The sequence below is a fragment of the Diceros bicornis genome, chromosome 25, assembly GCF_020826845.1.
Source record: "Diceros bicornis minor isolate mBicDic1 chromosome 25, mDicBic1.mat.cur, whole genome shotgun sequence".
NCBI lineage: Eukaryota > Metazoa > Chordata > Mammalia > Perissodactyla > Rhinocerotidae > Diceros > Diceros bicornis.
The window spans coordinates 22,156,563-22,178,473 of NC_080764.1; the positions used below are offsets into that span (position 1 = coordinate 22,156,563).

Here is a 21,911-nt window from a genome sequence, read left to right on the forward strand (position 1 = left end):
CAACAACAAAAAAACTAACAACCCAATAAAAAAATGGGCAAATGACCTGAACAGATATTTCTCCGAAGAAGATATACACATGGCCAACAGACACATGAAAAGATGTTCAAAATCATTAACTATCAGGGAAATGCAAATCAAAACTACAATGAGATATCACTTCATGCCCGTCAGAATGGCTATAATTAACAAGACAGGAAACAACATGTGTTGGAGAGGATGTGGAGAGAAGGGAACTCTCTCCACATCCTCACTGGTGGGAGTGCAAACTGGTGCAGCCACTATGGAAAACAGTATGGAGATTCCTCAGAAAATCAAGGATAGAACTACCACATGATCCAGCTATTCCACTGTTGGGTATTTATCCAAAGAACTTGAAAACACCAATGCGTAAAGATACATGCACCCCTGTGTTCATTGCAGCGTTATTCACAATAGCCAAGACTTGGAAGCAACCTAAGTGCCCATCAAGGGACGAATGGATAAAGAACATGTGGTATATATACACAATGGAATACTACTCAGCCATAAGAAATGATGAAATCCCGCCATTTGTGACAACATGGATGGACATTGAGGGTATTATGCAAAGTGAAATAAGTCAGAGGGAGAAGGTCAAATACCGTATGATTTCCGTCATTAAGTAGTAGATAATAACAACAATAAACAAACACATAGGGACAGAGATTGGATTGGTGGTTACCAGAGGGGAAGGGGGGAGGGAGGAGGGCGAAAGGGATAATTTGGCACATGTGTGTGGTGATGGGTTGTAATTAGTATTTGGGTGGTGAACATGATGTAATCTATGTAGAAATAGAAGTATAATGATGTACACCTGAAATTTATACAATGTTATAAACCAATGTTACTGCAATAAACAGAAAAAAAAACAAAAAAAAACAAAAAAAAATAAACTCTATATAAATGGATTCATATTGTATGTGTTGTGCTATGATTACATCTTTAATTATGCAATTTATTTTTCAGTTCTCAATTCTGTCACATTTTCTATTTATCTGTTCTTGTGACAACACCACATTGATTAATTACTATAATTTTATACTATGTCTAACATAAGGTAAATCTCAACCTTCAAACGCGTCTTGACTATTCTTCATCCTTTGCCTTTCCATATAACATTATTTTGGCCCTCAGGTGCTCAGAATTGGCCTAATCACAATTCTTAATTTTAATCACTAACCTTATTGGTCCATTCATGTTCTTCTTTTCTCTAATTTTGATGTTTATTCATTTAATACTTGAAAATATAGTGAACTCTCATAAACCCACCATGCAACCCATGAATTAAAACATTACCAGGAAATTCTATCTATCTCTGTGCTCCTCCCTCATCTCATCCCCTTGCTTTCCTTACCCTGAATTTCATTTTTATCATTAACATATATTTATGTACGTATATGTATTCTCATTTGCCTGAATATTATACTGTTCAGTTTTGTTTTTGAACTTTATAGAAAGCCTTCTGAGGCTTGCTTTTTTTTCACTATCATGCTACTGAGTTTCATCCATGCTGTTGCATGTAGCTAATTTATTTCCACTGCTGTAAAATAGACCCTAGTTTATTGGGTCTATATCAACAATATTTTATTGTCTTATGTGGTATGTGTTTAGATTTATACTCAAAGGCTGGTCATTTCTCTGTTTTCTTTCAACTTCCCTAACCACGTGAGGTCTTGAAAAACAAAACTTAAGTCTACCCAGTTCAGCAAACGCCCTTTGGGTAAAAGTTGGTTGCAATGCTCTGCATACCACTCTGGGTTCTGCCTTTATTTATTATTAAAAAAAATTTTTTTTTACAACTCAACAACAAAAAAACAACCTAATCAAAAAATGGGCAGAGGATATGAACAGACATTTTTACAAAGAAGATATGTGGATGGCCAACAGGCACATGAAAAATGTTCAACATCACTAATAATCGGGGAAATGCAAATGAAAACTACAGTGAGATATCACCTTACACCTGTTAGAATGGCTATAATTACCAGGACAAAAAACAACAAATGTTGAAGAGGTTGTGGAGAAAAGGGAACCCTCATACACTGTTGGTGGCAATGCAAACTGGGGCAGCCACTATGGAAAACAGTATGGATGATTTCTCAAAAAATTGAAAAGAGAAATACCATATGAGCCAGCTATTCTACTACTGGGTATTTATCCAAAGAACTTGAAATCAACAATTCAAAGAGACTTATGCACCCCTATGTTCACTGCAGCATTATTCACAATAGCCAAGATGTGGAAACAACCCAAGTGCTCATCGACTGATGAATGGATAAAGAAGATGTGGTATATATACACAATGGAATACTACTCAGCCAAAAAAAAGACAAAATTGTCCCATTTGCAACAACATGGATGGAACTTGAGGGTATTATATTAAGTGAGATAAGCCAGACAGAAAAAGACAAACACCGGAAGATAAACAAATACATGGACAAAGAGAACAGATTAATGGTTACCAGAGGGATAGAGGGTTGCGGAGTGGGCACAAGAAGCAAAGTGGCACATAAATATGATGACTGACAATTAATAATATACAACTGAAATTTCACGCCAAGTTTTGTTTGTGGTCACCATAAGGCTTATGTATAACAATTTGTATTTATATAACAGTCTATTTTAAGTTGATAACTTACGTTTAATCACATTCAAAAGCTCTACATTTTTACTCTCCCCTCCACATTATGTTTTTGATGTCACAATTTACATCTTTTTGTCTTGTATATCCCTTAACTAATTACTGTAGTTATAATTACTTTTTACTACTTTTGTCTTTTAATCTTCCTACTAGCTTTATAAGTTATTATTCTACTATGTTTTCTATATATTTATCTTTACCAGTGAGATTCATAGTTTCATATGTTTTCTTGTTACTAATTAGCACCCTTTCATTTCAGCTTATTTAATTTGTTTTTTTTTGTAAGGCTGATCTAGTGGTGATGAAATCTTTTAGATTTTGCTTGTCTGGAAAACTCTCTCTCTTTCAATTATGAAGGACAACTTTGCCAGGTAGAGAATTCTTGGTTAGCAGCTGTTTTTTCCTTCAGCACTGTGAATATATTGTGCCACTCCCTCCTGGCCTACAAAGGTTGTTTTGAAAAAAAATCTGTTGATAGTCTTAAGGGGGTTCCCTTGCATGTGACAAGTTGTTTTTCTCTTGCTGCTTTTAATATTCTCTTAGTGTCTTTAACTTTTGACATTTTGATTATAATATCTTTGTGTGGGTCTCTTTGGGTTCCTCTTATTTGGAACTCTATGGGCTTCTTGGATTTAGATGCCTGGGTTCCAGCCCTAGAAATTCTGTTTTAATTGGTCTGGATCATAGCCTGGTCAAGAGGAGATTTAAAATTTCTCCAGGGGATTTCAACACATAATCAAGGTTGAGAACCACTGCTTTAAACCCACCAGTCAGAAAGGGCTGTCTGAGCAAAACCTCCCCACAGCAGAGCCAGCTCAGCTTAGGCTAAGAGTGTTATGCTCACCTGCAGTACTTCAGAGGAGTCCCTGAGAACTCACTGCCATCAGACTCAGGCTCAGATCGATTCTCAAAGTCAGAAATTCGAAACACAGACAAGCTAGCATTCACATAGCCAACCATGCACCTAAAAGAGAAAACAAATTCTATAATTAGAACTCTGATCACCTCTGCACCCAGTTCACTAAAGGCTTTACTTCCTAGAAGTTCCTGCAGTTGTAAGTACCTTGCATTGGCTCTTCCGTATCACAAGTGCCCCAGTTAGGATACACTGGAAAACCCTGGGGATGTTGAGTCAGGAATAAGTAATTTCTTTTGTTCCAGTCCTTTTTGTGAAGAATCATTATACAGAACATCACTACCCCAATCAATGCTTCAGTGAACTAGTTGAAAGATAGCATTGCATGATCAGCATAAATGATAGGTAAGTCTCTGCTTCTTTCATTGACGATACACACACATGCATACATAAATACATTCCTTCATTAAGGAATATCTATACTTTTTCATAATGCCATGAACATGATTGGTGTGAATATGACTCCCTCCCCACACAGCCAACTCATATCCTATGCTACACTCATGCTAGACTATATTACCTGCATGTATCATAGGCTTTCATACTTCTGCTCAGGTTGTCTTTTCTGTTGGGATTCCCTACTCACTTCTTTACAAGTGGAAATAGTGCTCACCCTTCAATGGCCAACTGAATTGCCACCATTTCTGGGAAGACATCCTAATCCCCCCAGTAAGAAGACTCATTCCCTTCTTTCTGCGATGCTGCTACACTTACTTCACAATTGCCATACAGCTTGTGCTAGAGTTGGCTGCATATATGTATGCCTTCTCGTTTGGATTATAGTTTTATTTATTTATTTTTTTTAGAGCAGAGCAGGTGTCATAGATATTTTAGATATTAGATATAGGACCTAGGACAGTCTCGTGCAGCATAGGAATCCTGTAAATATTGAATTCAATTGGAGGAAAACTGAAGTACCAGAGAGTCTATCAAGGTCTTGAGAATGGACTAGGAATAAAACTATTGCCTGGATCCCCTAGGGATTATAAGCTTCTTGAGGACGTGGCTTTCATTCTATACTGGGGGTCAGTAAATTACAATACTACAAACTTGGGCTTTGGGGTCAAATTGTAACTCTGCTGTTTTCTAGCCATGTAATCTTGGCAAATTATGTAACTTCTTTAAGCAACAAAAGTGCCCACCATCATAGGGATTAAACGAAATGATATATGTAAAGCAAATGATATAGTGCTTAGCCTAGAGCAAGATCTTAATAAATGTCAGTGGCTATTATTAATTCATTTTATTTATTTCTTGCACCTAGCTGGAGATCAAGAAATAATTACTGACTGAATGAATAAATCATGGTCTTCAAACTCTCTTCATTAACATGTCTGTGTGATTATCTCAAGTTGCTGAATACCAAGCCAAAATGATGACACGAACATAGTTCTGAGAACACATAGGTTCTGTGTGTTGTCTTGCTCAAGACAAATCACTGGTTTCATCATGGCCTTAAAAAAAATGAACCAGGCAGAAGGACCCATTTGTCAAATCACTCATGGGTGAAACGAATGGTCAGCGGGTGTATAACATGCCTTACTCCAACTGGCAGCAGGCCTCCCCTATCACTGCTTGAAAAGGTAATTTGGAATGATGTCTCTCTCATCTATGAACTGCCTAGAACGTGACATGAAAATAATTAGTGCCTTGATGATTATTAGCTGTCACAGAGAGGGAGCTAGTTTTGTGAAATACAGTTTATGGCAGTCTTCTCAGGAGCTGAGCCATGGGAAAAGAAAGGTGCTCTGGAAACTGGCAAAAACAGGCCCAGTACTGAAATGGAATATTCATGACCTCTCCTACACTCTTCTGTCACAAAGCAGCCCTGAGCTGTACTGAGATTAAAGCTGCTGTCTAATGGCTGCTCTGTTCAAAAACTCAATTTAGATCTAAATTTGAATGAAATACCTGTCTCATGGACTGAACACCCTACCCTCAAAATAAGGAGGATATATCTTTGAACTATTTATTAAGCATATTCACATAATGTCAGTCATAAATCCAAGCTGAAAATGTGCCTTTAGTGGGTGTGTACACACTTCTGGTTATACCCTTCTGGGTACAAAGCATTACACATGGACCTAGTACATATATAGTTATCAGCTGTGTTAGTCTTCTTTCCATATTATTTCCATAATCAGGTAAAGAAGAAGGACTGCTAATACTGAGCTGTCTAGGCATTTCTCTAATTCTTTTCACTATGGTAGAATATTAGCTTGCCAACATCAAATAGATGAGATGGTCATCAATGCAGGGAAATGAAATTTCCCATGCTTCGCTGTATTAAGTTCAGCCAATGGCATCCATGTGTCAACTCAATGAACTACTGATACAGTAGGAAGGCCATGGGCAGCAGCAGATCCCATATCTATCACTAAGTTTGCTGGCGGGAGATCTATATACTCTCACTGTGACACATCACCAGCTCCAAGAGAGACAGAGGAAAGACGAGGCTACACTGATGATCAGGGAGAAGAGAGAGGTATGAAGAAAAAGTATCAGACAGAGAAAGGGTTGCCTGTGAATATAAAATAATGAAGTCTATTTTCTTAAGGGGCTGGTAGATTGCGTCTGAAGGCATTTCTAAGAAAGGAGATTCAGAACATGTCTTATGAAAGAGTAGCATTGTTTGAATTAGGATGCATACCTCTTCCAAGTAACTTACGAGAAGACCACATTCATTTAAATGTGAGAATTCTGGTTTTAAACCCATTCATTACTTATTGTTTTCAATCCTTTACTACGGGGAAAAGGATGAACTAGTCATCATTATAATTGGTTTCAAGAGAAAGAACAGAATCAGAAGTTGACTTTTGAGTTTGTAGATTCCAGATCCAACTCACTGCTGAGTGTCTTTGAATTCTGCTACTAAATTTGCTTTTGAGGTTTTAGACATTGTGATACAAGTAGCATGGGGATAAGACTCAAAGAGTGAAAAAGCTAGGGGAAATTAGATCAAGTTTGTGCATTTAAAGTCAAACATGCTTTATAGACAATAAATGACATTTATTTATAGATAATAAATTAGGCTGATGAGGACAGAAGAAAGTGGACTTCTGACTTTTTGCAATAAAAACGTCAGACATTATGAAAAAGGAAGATTAGACCTCTGTACAGTAAGTTTTATCTTTTTAAATACAACTTTGCAACTGGTTATTGTGTTGATCTATTTAATTGATTTATAGTTTGTATAAACGTTATTTATAGTTCATTAAGTAAGATATATGTGGTTGATTCTGTGAAAATTTGAGCATTGTGTCCTTGATCAAGTCTCTAATTCCTTATAATATCACTATTTTTACAGAAAAATCAGCTTTTATTTCTATCACTAAATCAGGTATATACCTCACAATAATTTGAAGGCCTGCATATATCCTTAAAGAATGTTCCAAAACTGTAGTCCATGTTTATCTGATAACAAAATAATTAGTTTATTGCATTCAGTGGGGGAAGAAATCAAACTGGTTATTTGTGCTGTCTGGAAAAAATTTTAGTTTGTTGATTGAAATTTTAACTCTGATTGACAGAACAATTTTATAGGATACATCTTCGGCTTTACTTCATAATTTCTGTCTCCTGATGTCTGCCCAGAGGTGATTTTAGTTCTCTAAGCTCTTTTCTAAAGGGTTCTTGGAAAGATACCCTGAAAGAGGAGGTGGCTTCATTTTGCAAACAATGAGCAATCTGATCACGAGCATTGTTCCGGGAATCAACTCAGGCAGGCTGTAGCTGAAAAGAAAGAGTGTCTTAAGAGGAAAAGTGAAAACTTTTGAAAAATTCTCCTGTACCTATTGTGGAGAACATCACCTCAAAGCACAGCATTCCTTTGATGTACAGACCTGGCTGAAAAATGAGAATGTCTTCCCCACTATGCCACTGAAGACTCGTTTGCTGAGCATCCATGAGAGCAGAGAGACTGTGATTGGAATGCACAGCCAGGAACAACTAAAACATTCTGTCATAGGGACAAGGGGCATGTGAACTGAATGACCTTAGACATATGCGTGAAATTCTCATCCAACGAGAAGCCAGGGAAAGCTAAAAGAATGGTAAGAAGGAAGCATGGAGGTAGCCTGAAGTTTTGGAGAAAGGTGATTGGTTTGGTTGGAGTACTTTTGATTTAGGGTCAATTTAAATTGAAATATGGCATTTCTACAGCTGAATTAAATCATAGTAAGTGGGATTTGAACTATGACTGCACATACTACTCCAAAAGCCTATGACATTCTAAAATTTGACAATGCTGCTCCTCTATGAGTTCAGTCATTTATAAACTGGAAAAAGAAACAAACCTGAAAAGGACAATAGAGCAGCTGGTGGGCAGAAAATAAGATTTATGAAGAAACATACAAAATATAACTATTTAAAAACAAGAAAAATGACCAATGTATTAGAAGATAAAAAGTAGATCTACACATATCGAAAGTGGCAGAAGGCTTTTAAATCAAAGAGAAAGGTTATATATATATAAGCCCAATAAAACTGAATTAAGGAGGCTATTAGATAAATTTTAATCACCACAAACATTGCCTTAAATCTATTAGGCTGTCAAAATTCTAAAGCTTTGATTCACTATCAACTGCGCATAAATTTTTCCACTCTATTTTTTGGTTTCTCTCAAACCAAGATAGGTTTCACCACATTTGGAGTCGGCAAAGACCTGAAATAACCACTGGGACTTAAATCCCAGGGAGTTTCACTGTTAGATGAGCTAGAGGGCCACTTATTGGCCTTGGCCCTGAGGGCTGTGAGGTTCAGGTTGGAGAGAACCATATAAATCTAGGCTTTACCTTCGTGTAGGTTCCAACAGTTACTCTGCCTTGTGATTCTGGATTTAACTTCTCTTAATCTCTTTCTGCTAAAGTAAGGATAATAACGCATATCCCACTGCCAGGGTTGTTTTGAGAATCAAATGCAAAACATAGGCGAAAGTGGTTTGAATAAACGTAAGCTTTTTTAGGTTAAGTCAGCAGAGAATGTTGACAACAGTTACAATTAGACAGAAATGCATGGGTAGTACAACATAAATCTTTAAATCTCTCTTAAAATTGGACGGTATGATCACTTAAAGTTGCTATATAATTAGTATTTAATGGCCACATGGTTATTGTAGTAAAGAACTTTATAGAAGCTTCTTCAAATAGCTGCATTGTGAGATGTATCGCATTCGATCATCCATGTCCATCCATAGAGCATTTATGTAGGATTAATAATGAAATTGGACCTAGGCCAGGTGTGCATGAATTTAGCTGACTTGATTTGGTGGCACTTTATTCCTTGGGGCTAATCGAACTATAATGGCTATAGAGGATGAATTAGTTTGGCTCAGACCAAACAGGAGGCAGGGCTGCTTGTGTGAGTAGTCAGTGGCCCATGTGGGATGATTTCTGGGGCATTGAAAAGACCCTATGACCTCAAATTACATCCCATTCTGACCTACAGACATCTAAATCTCACAATCAGAACTTGATTATTTTGACTTTAGTCAAACAGGTATTTTTCTCCCATTAAAGTATATTAAGACTTCCTGTTTCTTTTCCAAGGGTATAGAAATGAAAGCTAGGGGACATGTTATAATTTTGCCTAGGTTTTATCTTACCAGCAATACCCAGAAAGCCCTGGCTTTGGGAATCATTGATGTGATGCCATAGAATTGAGCTCCCAGGGTCCACCCAATTTGCCTGGGGTAATATAGACAGTGGTCAGGTCAATAGCCAGGAAAGAATTATTTAGTTACTTATTCCACAAGTATTTATTGAGTACCTACTGTGTACTCATAGATTTGCAGAGTCTACGTATAATGACACAAGGGGAATCAGATTCTAATTGTCCTTTTACAAACTCATAAAAACAGCATAACTATATACTACATCATGTACCACGTTTTTGTCTGTACAAATTAGCATACCACACATTTCTGAATTCATTATGGGCAGGGGTCGGGGTGGGAAAAATGATTAATTCCTGCTCTCACATTGGGTTCCACCTAAAACTTGTCTGATCTGTATGACCTCCCTCCCTTCAGTAGATCGGGATGTGTTTTCTTTGGCTGAAAGAGTTATTATATCATAATTCTACCTCCCCTATCACAGGCCTTCTGGTCCTGGGTTACTTCAATGCAGAGGCTTCTGTCTGAGTGTCCAACATCACACAATGGATAGGAAATGGGCATTTCATAACAGTTTTATGGCAAACTTACTTTTGCCCAGCTTCTCCCTGGCCTGCACAAGGTCCATACTTGTAAGCATACACCAAGCGAGGGATAAAGTCAGACGTTATCGCTATGACAAATGCATTTGTAATAACAGACAGAATTCCGATGCCTTCAAGAATTCCATACCAAATTCCTATTCAAAGAGAAGTGTTATATTAGTTCTAGACACAACAGCAGAGATAATAGGTATGAAAACAACTGGGGTAACTAATTTTCAATAGTCCTTTCCACGGGTCCTTTCGTCTTCCCAAATACTGACATTTGTAACGAGAAGTAAGAATTAGTACTTGCAAACACCTTGGCATTGAAGGAATTTCTGTGGAAGTGCCAATGCTCATGACTTAATGACTCAGTCAGGATCAGATGTAAGTCAGAGAGTTCTGGTCAAGGATAAGGCACCAAAACACCATCTGATAAGATCAGTACTCACAATGTCAAGCTGCCACCAGACTGGGAGCTCCTGAGAGGTGCTGACTTCTTTTGGGCCCAGTCCCTGACACAGTGACCCAGGGTAGGTACTCATTGAATGTGTGTGTGTTTCATATGGAAGTTAAAAGACTACTATGAGCCAAGTACATCCACACACTCTAGCTGAGAGCCTGCCTGCTCTGTACTAAGCACTGAATGCAGAAATGAATAAAATACAGTCTCTGATCTCAGGCAGCTCTCAAAAGGCTGCACCTGATTCAACTCAGCATCTCTAGTCAAAGGCCAAAGGCCATCTCCACCTTTAGAAAAACTGGATCATGTTTCGTGTGACTCAGGCAAATATTTAGGAAAGGGCAAAACAAAGTTAAGCAAATGGAAGATCTACTTTAAAAAGGAAATAAGTGATAATAAATCAAATTTTTAGATTCCGAAGTCTTAAGATGGAAATAACCAAATTGAGAATCTATTGAAGCACAAATTCTCTAGCACTGGAAATTAGAAATTTCCAAATAGTCAGCTTTACTTCTTGCCTAATATTATTTAAAGCTAACATAATTATTCTTTTGCAAGACTTAGTTGAGTCATCTTACATGGAAACTATAAGTAAAAATCTAAAGTCGGTGGCTATTTTTATCCACCAGATGGTTAATATCTTTTAAAAAACATACCCAAATCCAACTTACCTATGTCTTTGGCCCTTGAAGCTAAAGGTCGCCTCCATTGTGTGACAAACTTGTAAGCATCAAGTCGAATTTCAATTATGTTATTCAGTAAGGCCAGAAGTGGTGCTAGGGGAAAAGCTGCCACAAAGATAGTTGTAAATCCAAACTGAAGAACTAGAGAAGAAAACAGGAAAAAGAACAAAGAGTACTGGTGTTCCATGACTATTTTCAAAAGGATAATAATCTGAATGTATCATTGACTTAACATATATTTTCTCAATACAGAAGCACAGGGAAGATCTTTTCCAGAAAAACGGCCAGGACACTGGAAAAAGAGGCACTCCTTGGGCCTGGAAGCAATGGCATCCTAGGAGCAATGATCATACCTAGGGTCCAGATCTTGTTTTCCAAATACTATTCTCTAATAAAAAGAACCAGGGATCCTTGGAGAAATATTTGATTCCAGAGCTATTGTAGGGAAAATACAAGATGAGCCTGGAATATCTTGTGATGCCACAAAGTTAGGAAGCGCTTAAAAAATGATAGGGACACATCAGTAAGACACAGGACAAACTTGAAGGAGCTCCCAATGGCCCAAGATGGAACAATTTGTACAACAAAATAATCATAATACTGGACTACAACCCAAAGACTAAGTATCAAGGTCCATACTGATATAAATATACGCTGACTAAATAAATGGGGAGAAAGGACAGCTCTTCCTTTTTGTAGAATTCTAATTAATAAATGTGGAAGGAATGATGAAAATAGAAAATTACCATTAGTCAAACATTACAGTAGTAATTGTTGCAGGTAAGAACCATCAAAGAATGCTAAAATTAGGAGGTGGAATTATATTTAAAAAATAGGATATTTATATATTCTCCAAGTATCTCCCTATATGATAATAATTACAAAAGGAAAGATAGTATCTTTACAGTCGAGAAACCTGGTAGACATCTCTTTAACCAAGTGATCAAAGTTAATATCACCAGTAATAAGACATATTGATATCACATACCCCTAATATGATGCACTGAGGAAGGTACATCACCATTTCTATAGTATTCCTGCCAAAAATGCATAACAGCCTAATCATGAGAAAACATTAGAAAAACCCAAATTGAAGGACCCTCTATAGACTGTAGACTGTTACTATAGTCTACAGTATATAGACTATATAGTAACTATAGACTATATAGTAACTCTATAGTAACTATAGACTGTTACTCTTCAAATGTGTCAAAATCATAAAAAATAAAGACAGAACTGCCACAGATTGGAAGAAACTAAGGAGACACAACATCTCAATCCAATGCTGGATCCAGGATGGAGCATAACGAGAAAAAAATGGAAAAACGCAATATTCAAATAAAGCCTGTGATTAGTTAACAGTATTGTATTAATGTTAATTTTCTGGTTTCAATAAATATGGAAGATGTTAACATTAGAGGAAACAAGGTGAAGAGTATATGGGAACTCTGCACTATTTTTGCAACTTCGCAAAAATAAAAATTTAAGAAACAAGACAGTCTCTCATGCAAAACAACCAGATGGCATAGTTGAAAATAAAAAAATACAATTTATTAGACTCCAAAAAAGTACTTGGCTGAAGGAATGACTATAAAATTTCTTCTGTTTCTACTTTTTAAACTTTATTTTAGAAAGTAACAGCAACAAAACAATGACTTAACACTTATACACCATTTTCTATGTAACAGGCACTGTTCTAATTACTTCACATATAATAACTCATTTAATTTTCAGATCAACCCTATTATGTGGGTACTATTATTATTCTTATTTTACAGACGAGGAAACTGAGGCACAAAGAGGTCAAATAACTTGCCCAAGACACGTAAGACATGCAGAATTGCTAAGAAGCAATTCTAACTTGGGTGATGTGGTTGGTTCCAGAGCCCCGAAGAGTCCATTTACCTCATCTATGTGGCACTGCCACCTCCAGGGTGTCTCCTGTATTTGGTCACATTCATACTCAGTGCCTGTGCTGGGTGGCTCTTCACCCACCAATAGACATAGGCATTCCCCTTGTTTTTCTCTTGGTTTTTATTTCTCCTAACTTCCCTCTTTCCTAGGGGAGGTCCATCCACTTTTATGACTTCATTATCATCTCTCTGATGAGGATTCTCAATTCTCTATCTCTATCTCTTATCAGGGAATTTCCAGATCTCTGCTGTTATGCTGCAGAAGCAGCACCCTCCAAACCATCTCTCAGCCTCATCTTTAAACCTTTTCCTCCTTTCATGTCCTTCCTCCCCTCAGGGTTGTCTGGCATAAAAACGAGGTCTCAGCTAGCTCAGCCTTCAGAACCATGAGCCTCCAAGTCTCAACAATTAATAATCCTTCAAAAATGTCTCTCATCCCTCCCTCCTCTCCATTGTCCCTATTGGAGTTCAGACTGATTTTCTAACTGGCTTTTATGCCTCAGACTTTTGCCTTCCTCCCCTAACACATTGCTGTATTAGTTAAAGCCCATCACTCATCATCTCCCTTCTCAAAATGTTTCAGTAGGTTCTCATTGCCTAGAGACTAAATCTCAAATTTTTCTCTGTGCCATTCAAGGATCTTCCAACCCTCATGTCCAAACGTACCCAAGGCCCCAGAGAGGTGTCCCAAACAATCCTCTACTCTGGTCATACTAGGCTTCTGGTTGTATGGAGTCACGTCATGTACTTAGCGTTTCCGTTCATACTCTGGTGAAATTCTATTCTTACTTCAAGGGTAAGCTCAAATGTGCTCTCTTCTGGTGCCTTCCATAATTGTAATAAACTACTGCTTCCTTTGTAGCTCCCACAACTCTGCTTACCATCATAAAACTTATTTTGTCTTGATTTTGTGGCTCTTTGCCTATATGGTATCAGGTCTTACGTTTAGGTCTTTGATCCATTTTCAGTTAATTTGAGTGAGTGGTGTAAGACAGGGGTCAAATTTCATTGCTCTGCATGTGTTTATCCAGGTTTCCAACACCATTTGTTGAAGAAAAAGTATTTAGGTGTTCTTGGCTCCCTTGTTGAATATTAGTTGACCGTATAATTGGTGGCTTAATTCTGGGCTCTCTATTCTGTTCTTTTGGTCTGTGTGTCTAATTGTATGCTAGTACTTTTATGTTTTTATTACTACAGCTTCGTAATATAGTTTGAAATCAGGAAGTGTGCTATCTCAAGCTTTGTTTGTTTTCCTCAGGATTGTTTTGGCTATTTGGGGTCTTTTGTGGTTCCATACAAATTTTAGGATTTCTTTCTGTGAAGAATGCCATTGATATTTTGATGGGGACTGCATTGAATCTATAAATGGCTTTGGATAGTACAGCCATTTTAACAATATTAATTCTTCCAATCCACAAACACAGGATGTCTTTCCATTTGTTTTTGTCTTTTATTTCATTCAGCAAAGCCTTGTAGTTTTTGTTGTATAGATCTTTCACTTCCTTGGTTAAATTTATTCCTAGGTATTTTATTGTTTCTGATGCTATTGTGAATGGGATTTCTTTATTTCTTCTTCAGATGTTTCATTATTAGGGTATAGAAATGCAACTGATTTCTGTATGTTGATTTTATATCCTGCAACTTTACTGAAATCATTGATTAGCTCCAAAATTTTTTTGGTTGAGTCTTTGGGATTTTCTATAAACAAAATCATGTCAGCTGCAAATAGTGACAATTTTACTTCTTCTTTTCCAATTTGGATAGATTTATTTCTTTGTCTGGCCTAATTGCTCTAGCTAGGACTTCAGTACTGTATTGAATAAAAGTGGTGAGAGTGGGCATTCTTGTCTTATTCCTGATCCTAGAGGAGAAGCTTTCAATTTTTCTCCATTAAGTATCATGTTAGCTGTGGGTTTGTCGCATATGGCGTTTACTATATTGAGGTATGTTCCTTCTATACCTAATCTGTTGAGGGTTTTTATCATGAAAGGAGGCTGTATTTTATCAAATGCTTTTTCTGCATCTATTGAGATAATCATATGATTTTTATCTTTAATTCTATTAATGTGAGGTATTACATTTATTGTTTTGTGTATGTTGAACCAGCCTTGCATCTCAGGGATAAATCTCACTTGGTCATGGTGTATAATCATTTTAATGTGTTCTTGAATTTAGTTTGCTAATATTTTGTTGCAATTTTTGCATCTATATTCATCACGGATATTGGTCTATAGTTTTCATTTCTTGTAGTGTCCTCATCTGGTTTTTGTATCAGGGTAACACTGGCCTCACAGAATAAGTATGAAAGTGTTCCCTCCTCTTCAATTTTTTGGAAGAGTTTGAGAAGGACTGGTATTAATTCTTCTTTAAATGTTTAATAGAATTCACCATACGGTCCTGGGGTTTTCTATGTTGAGAAGTTTTAGATTACTGATGTAATCTCTTTACTTGTTATTGGTCTGTTCAGATTTTCTATTTCTTCCTGACTCAGACTTGGTAGGTTGTATGTTTCTAGAAATTTATCCATTTCTTCTAGATTATCTAATTTGCTGTCATGTAATTATTCCTAGTAGTCTCTTATGATCCTACATATTTCTGTAGTATCAGTTGTAATGTCTCCTCCTTCATTTCTAATTTTATTTAAGTCTTTTCTTTTTTCTTAGTCTAAAGGTTTGTGAAGCTAAAGGTTTGCCAATTTTGTTTATCTTTTCAAAAAACCAGCTCTTAGTTTCATCTATCCTGTCTATTGTTTTTCTGATCTCTATTTCATTTATCTCTGCTCTGATCTTTATTATTTCCTTCCTTCTGGTAACTTTGGATTTAATTTGTTCTTTTTTTCTAGTTCCTTGATCTATAAAGTTAGGTTGTTTATTTTAGATCTTTCTTATTTCTTAATATATGCATTTACTGCTATAAACTTTCTTCTCAGAACTGCTTTTGCTGCATCCCATAAGTTTTGGTATGATTTATTTCCATTTTAATTTGTTCTGAGATAATTTTTATTTCCCTTTTGATTTCTTCTTTGACACACACTTGTTGTCCAGAAGTGTTTTATTTAGTTTCCACATATTTGTAGATTTTACAGATTTCCTCTTGTAGATTTCTAGTTTCATACCACTGTGGTCAGAATAGTAGTTGGTATGATTTCAATCTTCTTAAATTTGCTAATATTTGTTTTGCGTCCTATCATATGATCTATCCTGGATAATGTTCTGTGTGCACTTGAGAAGAATATGTGTGCTGCTGCTATTAGACAGAATGTTCTATATATGTCTGTTAAGTCCATTTGGTCTAAAGTATGGTTCAATTCCAACATTTTCTTGTTGATTTTCTGTCTGGATGCTCTATCCATTGCCGACAGTAGGGTATTGAAGTTTCCTACTATTATTGTATTGTCTATTTCTGTCTTCAGATCTGTTAGTATTTGGTTATTATATTTAGGTGCTCTGACGTTGAGTGCATATATATTTATGATTGTTATATCTTCTTGATGTATTGACCCCTTTATCATTACATAATGATCTTCTTGGTCTCTTGTTACCATTTTTGCCTTGAAGTCTATTTTGTGTGATATAAGTATGGCTACTCCCACTTTGTTTTGATTTCCACTTGCATGGAATATCTTCTTCCATCCCTTCATTTTGAGCCTACGTGTATCTTTAGATCTGAAATGAGTCTCCCATAGGAAGCATATATTTGGGTCTTGTTTTTTTATCCATCTAGCCACTCTGTGCCTCTGATTGGTGAATTCAATCATTTATATTTAGAGTGATTATTGATATGTAAGGACTTACTACTGCCATCTTATTGTTTGCCTTCTGGTTGTTTTGTATCTATACTGTTTCTTTTTCCCTCTGTTTCTGCCTACCTCTGTAAATTGGTAGCTTTCCATGGTGATATGCTCAGTCTCATTTTTTTTTTCTTTCATGAATCCACTCTAGACTTTTTCTTTGTGGTTACCATGAGGCTTACATAAAACATCTCGTAGATAAAACAGTTCATTTTACACTGATAGCAACTTATCTCCAAATTTGCCTATAAAGGCTCCACTCTTTTACTCCTCTTCTTTTATATTTTTGATGTCACAATTTACCTCTTTTTATGTTGTGAATTTGTTAACAAATTATAGTAGCTATAGTTATTTTTAGTGCTCTTTTCGTTTAACCTTTATACTATAGTTAAGTGGTTAATATACCATTCTAATATAGAGTTACAGTTTTCTAATTCTGATTGTTTATTTTTACCTTTACCAGAGTTTTCTGTATTTTCGTATGTTTCTGTGCCACTGATTAGTGTCTTTTCCTTTCAACTTGAAGAACTCCTTCCAGCATTTCTTGCAAATCAAGTCTAGTGGTGGTGAACTCCCTTAGCTTTTGTTTGTCTGGGAAAGCCTTCATATCTGAAGGATAACTGCTGGAGAAGGTATTCTTGGCTGGAAGTTTTTATCTTTCAACACTTTGAATATGTCATTCCACTCTATCCCAACCTGTAGAGTTTCTTCTGAGAAACCCACTGATAGCCTAATGGGGTTTCTTTGTAGGTTACTTGCTTTTTTTCCCCTACCTGCCTTTAAGATTCTTTCTTTATAATTAATTTTTGTCAGTTTCATTATAATGTGTCTTGGAGAAAGTCTTTTGGCATTGAGATGATAGGGTGTTCTATTAGCTTTGTGAACTTGAACGTCCAATTCCTTTCCCAGATTTGGGAAGTTCTCAGCTATTATTTCTTTAAATAAACTCTCTGCCACCTTCTCTCTTCTCTTTCTGGTACCAATTATTCTTATATTTGCCTTTCATTGAATCTGAGAGCTCTTGTAGGGTTTCTTCACTTTAAAAAAAATCTAAGTTCTCTATCCTCTTCTAACAGAATTATTTCTATATTCCTATTTTCCAAGTCATTTATTCTTTCCTCCATCTGGTCTTCCCTGTTACCTATGCTCTCTATTACATTCTTCATCTCATTTATTGAATTCTTCAGCTCCAGAATTTCTGTTTAGATCATTTTAAAAATTTCAATCTCTTTGGAGAGCAGAACTCCTTCTGTTCATTAATTTTATTTATGAGTTCATTGAATTGCTTTTCTGAGTTTTCTTGTAGCTCATTGAATTTCTTCATAACAGCTATTTTGAATTCTTTATCAGCTAGACAACAATATCCGTGCCTTTGAGTTTGGTTGCTGAATTATCATTTTCTTTTTGTGACACCATATTTCCTTGATTTTTCATAGTGTTTAATGATATGCACCTCTGCTTTTGCATTTGAAATAGAAAACACCTTCCTTAGTTATGAATTTGTTTACTTTGTTTCATATAATTCAACAGGCTATATGCCTAGTAATTTTTATTATATGCCAGACATGTAGAGGCTCTAGATTAAGGGTCAGCAAACTACAGCCTGGAGGCCAAATCTGGCCAGCTACCTGTTTTGTTTCTTTTTTTTTTTTTTAACCACCTGTGAGCTAAGAATGGTTTTTATATTTTAAATGGTTATATTTTAAATAGTTGTATAAGTATATAATAGCCTCACTCTTTCCTGTTAGTCCCCAAAACCTAAATTATTTACTATTTAGTAAATTATTTACTATCTAGCCCATTAAGAGCAAGTTTGTTGATCTCTGCTCGCCGTGATGTTCTTTTCCACCAGAAAGCGTTCCTCATGCTCCTGTTAGGCAGATACGGAAGGAGATGATCACTTGAATTGGGTCAGAGATTAAGCTGGTCTGGTATTCAGGTGCAGTTTTTGTAAAGCTTGGTCCACCTCTGGTTGTTCTTGTTCCTTTGCTGTGATTGAGAACCTAGTGGGTCTTTATGTCCTCAGCCCTGAAAGACTACAAGAGACTCAGTTCTGCCCTTTGGAAGGTTTTAACGTTAGCTCCTTAGCTTCTTGCCCGTCACATCTTCAAAATATTGCATTATTAGAGATAAAGAATGACTTTACATAAAGATAAAAGGTAAATTTAACAGTAAGATAGAATAATCTTAAATTGTCTGCACGTAATAACATAGCTTCAAAATATGTAAAGGAAAGTTAACAGAATTAAAAGGAGAATAAGATAAATCCACAATCATACTTGGGAATTTTAATGCCCTCTTCTTAGTAACTAGTAGATAAAATAGACAAAGTTTAATAAGGACACAGAGGATTTGAACAACACAATTAAACAACCTTGCCTAATTGACATATGCAGAACATTATACCAAGCAATTGCAGAACACATTTGAGACACTTATCAAAATAGACAATATGCAGGATACAAAGCAAATCTCAACATATATCAAAGGACTGAAATGACAGAGAGAATATCCTCCAACCACAGTGGAATTAAATTAGAAATCAATGATAGAGGGATAACTAGAAAATCCACAGCTGTTTTGATATTAAGCAACACATTCCTAGAAAAACACATAGGTCAAAAATAAATTATAATGGAAATTGGAATATGTCTTAATAATGAAAATATAACACGTCAAAACTTACGGGATGCAGTTAAAGCAGTGTTCATAGAGAAAATTATAGCTCTAAATGCCTATATTAGAAAAGAAGAAAAGCTGAAAATTAGTCCTTTAAGCTTCCTTCCAAGATGTTGGAAAAGAGAAAATTAAGCCCAAAGAACATACAAGGAAGGAAATAAGGATAAGAGTAGAAATGAATGAAATAGAAGGCAAATGTATAGTAGAGAAAAAAATCAACAAAATCCCAAGATGGTTTTTTCAAAAGATTAATAAATCTCTAACCAGGGTGTTAAAAAAAGAGAGAGAAAAACACAAACTATGGAATTATAAATGAAAAAGAAGACATCACTGCAGATCTTATACACATTAAAGGTTAATATTTATTTTATTTTATTTTATTTTATTTTGTAATTTTTTGTTTATTGCAGTAACATTGGTTTATAACATTGTAAAAATTTCAGGTGTTCAACGGTTAATGAGAGTATAAACAATTTTATTCCACTAAATTTGAAAATTTAGATGAAATGGATAAATTTCTTGAAAAATACAACTAAAAAAAGACTTATCACAATGGATACTAGAAGAAATAGAAATATAAATAGTCCTATATCCATTAAATAAATTAAATGTATAATTAAAAACCTTCCCATGAAGACAATTCCAGGTCCAGCTAACTTCACTGGTGAAGTCTTCGAAATACATGAGGAAGAAATAATAGTAGCCTTACACAAACTGTTTAAGAGAATAGGAAAAAAAAGGAAAATTATCCAAATCATTTTAAAAGGCTGTCAAACAATGATACTAAAATCTGAAAGAAACATTACAAGAAAAACTACAGTATGATATGTTTCATGAACTTATATACAAATATCATAAGCAAAATCTTAGCAAATTGAATTTGGCAAGTCAAGAAAAAAAAATGCATCATGACCAAGTGGATATTTTTTCCAGGTTTTGCTAAGTTGGTATCACAACTTAACAACCAAAAAATGCAATCAATGAACTTCATCACATTAATAGAATAAAGAAGGAGCCCATATCAACATTTAAATAGATTTAGAAAAATGATTTGATATAATTTAATAATGACTTAACAATAATAGCTCTCAGCAACCTAGGGATATATGGAAACTTCTTTAACCTGTTAAAGGTATGTGCATGGCAGAGCTGGAGGAGAAATGAATAGGCAGAGCACAGAGGATTTTTAGGGCAGTGAAAATACTCTGTATGATATTATAATGATGGATATATGTCATTATACATTTGTCCAAGCCCATAGAACGTACAGCACCAAGAGTGAAACCCTAAACCATGGACTTTGGGTGACTACGATGTGTTAATGTAGGTTCATCCTTGGTAAAAAATGTACCATTCTGGTGAGTGATGTTGATAATGGGGAGGCTATGCATGTGTAGGGGCAAAAGGCATATAGGAAATCTCTGTACCTTCCTCTCGATTTTGTGGTAAACCGAAAACAACACTAAAACAACTGAGAAAAGAAAATCCCAATAGAAAAGTGAGCAAAGTGTATTAACAAGCAATTTATGGAAGAGAAAACATAAATGGCCAATAAATATATGTACAGACAACCAAAATAAAACAATGAGATATCACCAAAAAAAAAAAAAAAAGGGGGACGTACAAAAAAATACAGCTACCATCACACTTAATGGTAACATGTTGAACATTTATACTCTCAGGTAAGGAACAATGATGTCCAATATCATCGGTTTTATTCAGCATTATATGGAAGGTCTTAGTGAAATTAGGTAAGAACAACAAAAAAGGTATAATGATTAGAAAGGAAAACGTAAAATTATCATTATTTGTAGGTGACGTGATATGTATATAGAAAATCTCAAAAAATATAGAAATAATTATAATTGATATTAGCAGTCTGTGTGATAAAGGGTCAATATACAAAATCTATTTCTATACACTGGCAACAAAACATCAGAAAGTAATACTATAAAACAACACCATCTGCAATTGAACTAAAATTCACAAAGTGTATAGGAATAAATATAACCAAAGTTGTACAAAAACTGTACACTAAAATCTATAAAAAAATTGCTGAGAAAAATGTAAAAAGGAATAAACACAGAGATATACCATATTCATAGATGAGAAAAAAATCTCAATTCTCCCCATATTTATCTAGGGGTTCAATTCAATTCCAAGGAATATCTCAATGAGATTTTTGTTGAAATTAGAAATCTGATTCTAAAAGTTATGTAGAACCAATTTTGAAGAAGAACAAAGTTGAAACTTCAGTTCATTTAAAAACACCACTGAGAAAGTGAGAAGTCAAGCCACCAACCAGGAAAGGATATTTGATTTGCAACATACATACCTGACAAAGGACTCATATCCAGAACATGTAAATAACTTCTATAAATCACTAAGAAAAAGCAACTATCCAAGTGACCATAAGCATATAAAAAGGTCCTTAGCCTCATTGGTTGTCACGAAATTTCAAATTAAAACTATGAAGAGATACTGCTCCAGACCAACTGGAATGGCTAAAATTTTAAAAAGACTGCCACTAACAAGTTTTAGGGAGTATGTGGAATAACTGAAGCTCTTAGACTGCTAGTTGGAGTGTAAAGTGGTACAACCCAGTTTTAA

General features: G+C 35.5%; 1 protein-coding gene across 1 annotated transcript in view; it reads right to left on the reverse strand.

The window, feature by feature from the left end:
- ANO4 (anoctamin 4) overlaps window positions 1–21,911 on the reverse strand; it is a 190,571-nt gene that overhangs the window by 14,684 nt on the left and 153,976 nt on the right. Inside the window, exons 21-23 of the mRNA XM_058568797.1 lie at window positions 10,908–11,060; window positions 9,781–9,928; window positions 3,507–3,626 (exon numbers count right to left, since the gene is read on the reverse strand). Of these exons, the coding sequence (XP_058424780.1) occupies window positions 3,507–3,626; window positions 9,781–9,928; window positions 10,908–11,060 (421 nt within the window). The remainder of the gene's footprint in view (window positions 1–3,506; window positions 3,627–9,780; window positions 9,929–10,907; window positions 11,061–21,911) is intronic.